Below are 8801 nucleotides of genomic sequence, written 5' to 3'. Positions count from 1 at the left end.
ATTTTAGTCGCCTAAAGATGCGCTCTAAGATTAGATGTTTCTTTATTTAGAATCCCTCGCCCCACTGGTCAATGGTTCTTTCGTTTAGACATGCAAATCTGTAAACGAGGGTATTTTATGTAACTGAACTCTCTGAACTTGTTCTCAAGAACTCCGGAAATTGAGTGCTGGTTTTTGAAAGAACGTTTCAAATGTCAAGCAGTGTCTGGCATGAAGAAGTAGGTGTACCAGTGTGAGTGCCGTCCGGAGTGTTCGGAAAATAACAGGAAATTAGGGATTATACTCGGAAATGTTTCGGTGCTTGGCACGAGAACTTGCTGTAACAGCAAAAAAAGAGATTATGTGTTTCAAGACGGCTGTTAAGAAGAAGTTTGTGTTCCAGGTTCCGGTTATTGCTGTAACTAAAGTAACATACTTTCTGTTAAAAGTAAGGGACATCTGAAAAAATTCAAAAGGTTGTCAGAACCTGAAAAATTGGATGATCACTTCCGATTTGACCGTATTAATCAATTTTCCAGCTGTTTCAGCCAAAGCACAACTTTCTGTTCTGATTTGTTCCTCATTCTTCGTTTTCTGACCGATGACGATGTATGATGAATTATGAATGTTTCTTAGAACACATTATGTGCTAGACAGACTTAAAATTAACATCTAATGTTTCTTGATTCATTTCTCCTTATATCTACCAAAGACACATATCAAATCAAAAAAAAACGTGAGAAGCACCACATCCCGCTAATCTCAACAGTTCAGTCTCTATTTTATCACGAAATGGAACGACAATCAGGCGAAGTGGAATATCTAATCCTTAATAAAGTAGAAAAGGAGATGTTGAATTGGATAAATCTCATACCAAATGGTTTTATATAACACACATTTTCTAGATGTCTTTCAGGAAGGGAATCCGAAAAAAACGTAGAATTGAACACTTTCAGGCACTTTCTTCAAAATTTTTCCAGAAGGCTCTTTGATCCTGCAAATGTGTCTTGCTTCCTTGTTTTTGTTTTATCTAGAGATCTCCTATCACCAAGTGTTAACCAGTGTGTGATGACATCTACCAGTTCCCTGAAACATTCTCAAACTCCTCAATCATCCGGTCACTGGAGTGTGCTCCCTCCAGTTGTTGTTGATTTTCTTTTACCCAACCAGCGGTCAAAGTTCCAACGAAACGACACTTGATCCACGAAACCTCAAACTTTCTCATGAATGTGCCAGGAACCGCATGACTCCATGCTGCTCGGTTACTGCACATTACACACAAGTTTGAAACTTTTTGCTCGCAGATGTGTTCTCGGATTACAGCGGGCAGCACAGATTTTTGTTTGCGACGAGAAAATTGAATGCGTTCAGAAATAAAACAGTTGGTATTTTTTCGTCCATTCTTTACACTCCGGTGAAGGGTCAAGTAACACTGAGAAATGCCTACGCTTGAAGAAATGAGTAGACAGATAGAAGTTAGCAGAAAATATTACGAAAAAAAGAACTAACAGATATAATTCACCGAGAGGGAAACTTTTTCAACACAAATAAAATATGAAAACAGTCACAATAACTGAGATTTACCAGATGCCCTAAACCACTTTGCCAGGACGTCTACGCGGTTGAATATTTCCTCATTTAAATTTTTGAAAAATTCATATATTGAATATACTCAAATAACCTGGAAGGGTAAAATGCGCCGATTATTAATTATCTTTAATTATGATTTGGTCAACAAACCCCCGGCAGCATTCCTGGACGAAAAACAATTTTAATAGTGTGAAACTATTTATTACCTTTTTACAAATTACATTTTGGTCCTTTTGACACAACCGTCATTTTTGTCTGGAATAGAAGAAAATTTGATAGTTTCTGCTAGTAATGTATACCAGTCTAACACACTCTATACAATCCGCCTTCTCTTATTGTGACAGCTATTCCGGGATTAAGACATTTTCATTTTAAAGTGCCGTCTGCTTTTTTCAAAAAAAGTGCACAGTAATGTGGCAGAAGGTGCAAGACTCACAAAATCCCAACACGAAGTTTAAAATAATAATGTTTATATTTATACCCCCATAATCAATAAGTGCCATATGTCTTGTTCAAGACTATGCTCAGTGGTTGGCATTTATCGACCATGGTGCTTGAAATTGCTATTGAATCATTTCAGGAAATTGGATACAGTTTACCAATAACAATAAGTTGTTTTCAGACCTTGGGGAAAGGTAATGCAACCAAAAAATGGTTACGTGTGATATCTATGTCAATTCAGTAGAGCGTAGTTCCTTGTTTCTTTTTTAGGTCGTGTATTCTCTGTTTTCGTGAACGGAATTCATAATAATATACACGTTTGCAGTGAAAAGAGCAGAAAAAAAGAACTTTTATTATTCATTGTAGATTGAGAAGGTAATATCGACATTAATTTGTGATTTTGAAATAAGAGTAGTCTTTTTTATTGAAAAAAAGAAGAACACCATTGACGCCAACTCAAACCCAAATCTTTACGAACCACTTCTAGAATAGCAAGAAAAAAGTTCAAGGGTGAAACAGTGTGGAGGGTAACGACACGTACATCTTGTCCAAAATCATTACTGGCAGAGCAGGTATAATTTCCTTCATCTTTCTCATCAAGGTCATGGATAACAAGCGAGCCGTCGGAATTCACTTCGTATTTTGGACGGATTACTTCGATTTTTCGACGGTTGCGGGACCAACTCCGATCAACGAAGTATCCTTCACTTTTGCAGCGAAGAGTAACAGACCTTCCATAGAATTCCTTAACCCACGGAGTGTATTCATAAATGTTAGGTTTCCATGGATTGTCATCTTTGCATTCTTCACTCATATTTTCTAAAAACAGTTGGCGTTATAAATCTTCTCGTACTTTCATATTACAAACTCACCAAGTTCTATGCTTGTACTGATGTTGTTGAAATTGTTGGATGCAGTGCATGTGTAACGCCCAGATCGAGGATTGCAGAGTTTTAGAATGCTGGTCGTCTTAAATTCTTCATTTTGCTTTTTTCCTACGTTCAATATTTGGTATTCATTAAATGGATCGGGTTCGCCCTGGATTGTAATGTAATTAACATCCCATTCAATTACCACCGACGATGTGGAAAATACAGTGCAGCTCAAATAAACTGGCTTCCCATCAGTGATATTGATGTCCAGTGGCGTCTCGAGAAACTTGATCACAGATGTTTCTTTCTTGATCACTGGTGCAGGTGTTGACTGTTCATCGGTTTGATCATAACCTATTTCTGCCTAGAAGTTAAGGATTTTTTAATTAATACAGTGACGTTTGTAGACTTACTTGGACAGCTACGATGGAAAGTATGAGAACAGCAGACAGCGGGAAGAGTATCATTCTTCCGGTTGAAATTCGAAGTAGCTGGTTGAAGGAGATGAGGAGTGGGAATGGAAAACGAAAACAGATGGGAACTGGTGCTCTGGAAGGTTAGCAGAAAGAATGCGACGACTGAAGTGAGATTTTTTAAGTTAACGGAGACTGGGCGGAGCAAGAAACTTGAGATTCTCCATTTCGTATTTCTTTGTTTTCCCTTGAGGACTAAGTTCAAACGAATGTTCGAAGAACTAAAAACAGACATCAATCACATAGTAGACAGTGGCGTAACGATGTGTCATTAATGTTGGTCCTTGCATTGGTTCGGAGAGAATTTTTTGTCAAGAATAAGTTTAATGGTTTTTTTAAATTTTTGCAGGAGTATTAACCAGACTGTTGACCCAATCATTTAAAAACTTTGTTGCTTTTTGAGGTTAATCCTGAGAGGCGAATTTGGCTGAACTGATTCATTCCACTTGTTACACTACAGTTCAAATCTGGTAATACATCGCACGTTTTTATTGTGGCAATTAATATGGGTAAATGAAACGTTTCCACCTGCTCCAATTGTGTACCCAAAGAAAATATCTTTCTGTTCTAAAGCAGAAGTAGAAAACTGGCCAACCCAGCAGTTGGAGAAATCTCAAGGGGATCTAAAGCGAAAACCGACAAAAAACGGAAGAAGATTTGAAGAACATGTCTGAAGTTCGGCTCGATTTCACAGTTGCCTATTGGGATTCATGCTTCCCATATTTGATCTCATTTCCCATGGGTATAACTCATGTGTGGAAGATTGTGCGCCTTTTCTTTTTTTCATTTGAACTATGTATTTGCACTATGAATAATGACAGAAGATTTATTGACGTACCACAGAGGGTAAAAAATCACGAATGTTAGGGTTTGTTTCATTAATATATCAACGAAATTGTTTGATATTCAAAAAGGGGGTCACTGGTTTGTAGGGGGTATAGATCGGTATGAGATTTGAGTAACACATTAAATTAAGGGACATGGGGTACAATGAAACCAAGAACAAAAATAAATTAAGCAGATTTCTTGGCGGTCGGGTAGAGGAAGGTGTCTTGGCGGGTCTCTCCGTAGTCGTTGCGAGCGATGCACTCATAGGTTCCCATGTCGGCCCAGACGATGTTCTTGATACGGAGATCTCCATTTGGAACGACTTCGAAGCGGGATTCATCAGTGATCAAGTCTCCCTCATAGGTCCAGGCCCAGTCAGCAGCTTGGTTGGCACGGCAAGAGAGGGTTGCAACATTTCCTTGCATCTCGAAACGGGAGTCAGTCCATTGGACAACCTTTGGAGCTGATCGGCGGTTTTGGCGGCATTCGAAGTCTCCTTCTGAAAAAGAAAATCAATTAGTTTGGTGTTGATTATGATTGATTGAGTTCAACTTACCGGTCTCAATGACAGCCGAGGTTTCAACAGTTTGGTGTCCATTGAAGGCGACGCAGGTGTAGGTTCCAGAGGTCTCCGAGGATGGGCATTCAATGGTGTAGGTCGATCCGATGATTCCAGAGTCGACGACATTCTTCTTGGTGTTCAAGAGTTTCTCTTCAATATTCAGCTCCATGTTTCCTTGGACCTTCTTTCCGTTGAAGAGCCAACGGATGGAAGCAGCCGGAGTGGCGAGCACTTCACAGTACAAGGTGTGTGGGGCTCCAGCCGGGACTTGGGTGTCCTCCAAAGCGGCGGTCACTTTCAACATCGGCTTGGAAGTGAGTTGTTGTTGATCGAGATCCTTGGCCATGTTGAGGACCGAGTTGTGGATCTTAAAAAATGTAATTAAAACTCTGAATTGATTTAGTTTTGAACTTACTTGGACTGGTGGATGTCCGAAGGAAAGGGCACAGTTGATGAGAACAAAAGCAAGAACGAGCATTTTCACCGGGGCAGAAGAACTTGAGAGAGCGGGGTGAAAGAGTGAAGAGAAGCACTCGGAGGGGTTCTTTTATACGAACACCTGAAGGGCGGGGCGTCGCTATGCGTTCTACGCCCCGGTGCGCTCTCTCCGCCTCCTTCTCAGCTTTCGAGATATTCAGGATGGGCGGAGCCTGGAGATGTTGTTGTTACAGGTATTGTAATGTACCACGGGATAATTTTAATTAGTTAGTGCACGATATCAAATGCGGTGGACTGTCGGAAGATCTCTTATTGTGAAAAATAACGAAAACAGAAAATATGGAAAAAAATGCGCCTTTTGTGTTCACGCGCAGGATATTTTGGGTAACGACGTAGAAGTGTGTTTTCTCATTAAAACAACTATCCACCGTAACGTGTTTTTTGATCAATGAAAGCATTTTGGGAGCAAGTTGGTTATCAGATGATTTTCTCGAGGGTTCCAGATGACGATGTACGCGTCTTCAAGAATTTGGTCGGAATGGGTTTCAGAGTATCCTGGAAAAAATTCGATAGTTGTACAGTGATATGGAGAAAAAATAAATAGGAACGGAAGAATCTCACTGGCGAATTTATCTTGAGGACTACGGTATCGCAAATCCTACCGCTGTAATAATGTCGTTTGGAGTGTGAAAATCTGTTTATTTTGTTGTGACTGACTTTTTCCTACTAACTTCAACATGGGAAGTGTTCAAATTCAACTTCCTTCCGTATAACATAATTCGTTTTCAAAATGTCAACTTTATTAATCCCTGAATACTTGGGATATTTTTTTAGGAGTTTTTGGTTCTTGTTCAAGATACGATGAGTCCGCTTTAAAATGTTCATCATATTCAGACTATTCTAGGCCATACTCAAAAAAACACATACTCAGACTGAAGTTATATTGAAAACGTTCCTGCCAGTTCAGTTCTTGATGAATCACTTCTAATAACATACAAGAATAAACTTAAACCCGGAAGTGTTCTAATGTCATGGAACATTTTTGATCACTTGATGATTTCGAACTCAGAAAATAACAACCTTTTGAGTTTGAATACTCATTATCATTATGGCTGGATGTGATTTAGACACGGAAGTAATCTGATGGTGTTTGATAAATGATGAAATTTAAAAAAAAATTTAAATTTGTTTTTTAATTTATAGTCTACCACAGTCAGAAGCCTAAAAATGTCAAATTATAATCAGTCGGTTCATAAGTTTTCAGATTTTTTTATCGTCTCAAGAGAGTCTAGTTATGTATGTAGTTGTCTGAGAATTCGAGTTTAGTTTGATATTGCTTCCAAATATACATATCTGAAAATTTCTGGGAGATTCTACAATCGTACTAATAAAATAAAGTGGTCCTCTGTGAACTTATGAGAACATTATAGAAGAATTATATCAATAGTAATATTCATCTTTATAAAACATAATCCCGGCATAGAATGTACTGTGGGCAGATCTTATTTCAAAACATTTTCCAAAAATCTTTTTAGCTTTGTTTTCACGCCAGGCTTTGAAGATTTCAAATGTCAATCAGTTAATGTCTTCCAATTCCATTCGATGGATTACGGTACATACATAGCTCTTCAATTGAGTGGGAGATAAAAATCAGAGTATTTTGACTTTCAGAATTATTATAGAGTTCTCAATCCTTCCAGCTTATCTTTTTCCAGAATGAAAGTTTTTACATCTGAGAACAGAAATATTTTCGGGTGCGATACTGTATAAAGTCATTCCACAAAAAGATACTAGTTTGCCAAGTTAATTAAGAACGCCAGTCACTAGCTTTACAAATCTTAAATCATAGAATCGCATCTTAATTAGCGTTGTTTTTCAAATTTCAGGTAAATTCTTTCTTTTTCAAATGTCACCAATAAAATGGCTTTATTTAATTGTATCCCATAATGAATATATTATTTAGCTGGTGAAAATATTGGAAACACTTCATAATCAAAACAGGGGTTTTGTATTTCAGAATGGGGGAAAATATTCTAAAAATGGGTAAAAACAACTTATGGAAATTGGAGACACCCATCTTAAGGACTCGAATCTATTTGCTCCGTACTTAGTTGCCTCTCATATGGAACGATGCTGCCAGCTAGGTTTGATAACAAATAGAAAGCGGTATACTACTGAATGGTCTTGAGGTTTTTTGTTAGCTCCGCAAGCAAAAAATGCTGCGGACAACCGTTTCTTGATCTCTTAAGACCGTGTTTGGTCCGGTAGTTTTGTTTCAATTTGCATAGCTCTTCACTTCAGGAGAATGTTGGGTTCAGAATGGGTTCACACTACTCTAAGAAATTGGATAGAAGCAGTTTTGTCAAAAAATTCCAACTCCCACACCTCCATACATGTTTTCCTTGCAGTAATATCCCAAATTTCAATATTCAGGTTAATTTTCCCACATGGAAAAGAAAATTGCTAACAAACATATGACTTTTTTGCGGAGACTGAAATAAATCACTCGATTCTTGCTCTCCAACATGATATCATTCAAACTTGTTGAAGTCCTGAAAGATTCTGAGGATTAATAGAGACTAAGAGTCGCTGGAATTCCTACAGACCACAACAATAAGATTAGATGAAAGGATTCACGAGGTTTCTCCCATCTGAAATTGTAATACTTTCAGCAACTATATTATCTAATCCGGATTTTTATTCCTTAGTTTGTTTTTTTATGAGAACACGTGTTCTCAGATATGATGTTCTTATATCTGTCCGGATTTATTAGGGTTTTGCTTTGAAATTGACCGGGCAAAAATTGAGAGAGTCTAAGCCGGTGGAACATTTCATAAGACATTTTCTGAGACGACGTCAGAGTGAAATCTTTAATTCGAATTTGAAACAAGAATCGAAATCGGAAAGACGGATGATTTCATCTGAGGATAGACTTTGCTCCCAGATATTTTTAGATTGTTCAGCGTTTTGATGGAATGGAACAGAATGGAAACATAGACCGTGAAAAAAGACTTGGGGTCTCGATTCCGTAAAAAACTAGACAATAAAGATATTTGTCAATTTTTGAATTAACCCTCCGTTTTCATCTAATTGAACTCTTTCGTCACTTCTCGCATTGTGGTCAGATACTGTACTTCTGAAAGTTCACGAAAGCTCTGACGTAATCCGATGTGCTTGAAGAATCCGATTTTTACAAAAATCTGCATGATCTCTTGGTCGACTTCTTTCACATCGCTGAAAAAAAAACAGAAGGAAACACGCGTTGTGACGTCGGCGCATCACATTTCCGTTACGACACTACAATGCTCAATGAACTGTAATCAGGTCTCATGACTCTGATTGATGTGCAAGTCGGGTTGGAAGATCTATCTGCTTAGGGAGAAGACTATAGTTAGATCAAAATGAGAACCAGGGGATGGTGTATTGTTTGCAAGTGGAGAAAAATCGCACCTGGATTTTGAAAGACGTACGTGTGTTCGTTTAATGAAGTGCTACTCAATATTGCGTTCCAACCGTCAAGTTCATTGTTTTTAGTATTTTTCTAGCAGGAAGTATATCCTATGATATCATTACATTGATATCTCTATAGTTTGTATCAATTTCGTTCCAATTGTTGCC

General features: G+C 38.1%; 2 protein-coding genes across 2 annotated transcripts; both read right to left on the bottom strand.

The window, feature by feature from the left end:
• Positions 1–1779: 1779 nt before the first annotated feature.
• Positions 1780–3349, bottom strand: GCK72_024871 (uncharacterized protein; the record flags this gene model as incomplete). Its single annotated transcript, XM_003117849.2, has 4 exons — positions 1780–1824; positions 2552–2829; positions 2883–3246; positions 3296–3349. The coding sequence occupies 4 exons, from the start codon at positions 3347–3349 to the stop codon at positions 1780–1782; spliced, it is 741 nt and encodes a 246-aa protein (XP_003117897.2).
• A 1019-nt stretch (positions 3350–4368) lies between these two features.
• On the bottom strand, positions 4369–5223 carry GCK72_024870 (uncharacterized protein; the record flags this gene model as incomplete). Its single annotated transcript, XM_053736092.1, has 3 exons — positions 4369–4682; positions 4740–5112; positions 5161–5223. The coding sequence occupies 3 exons, from the start codon at positions 5221–5223 to the stop codon at positions 4369–4371; spliced, it is 750 nt and encodes a 249-aa protein (XP_053579658.1).
• Positions 5224–8801: the final 3578 nt, after the last annotated feature.

The sequence above is a fragment of the Caenorhabditis remanei genome, chromosome X, assembly GCF_010183535.1.
Source record: "Caenorhabditis remanei strain PX506 chromosome X, whole genome shotgun sequence".
Classification (NCBI taxonomy): Eukaryota; Metazoa; Nematoda; class Chromadorea; order Rhabditida; family Rhabditidae; genus Caenorhabditis; species Caenorhabditis remanei.
The sequence above is the reverse complement of the archived record's forward strand: the minus strand, read 5'-3'. Positions and strand labels throughout refer to the sequence as shown.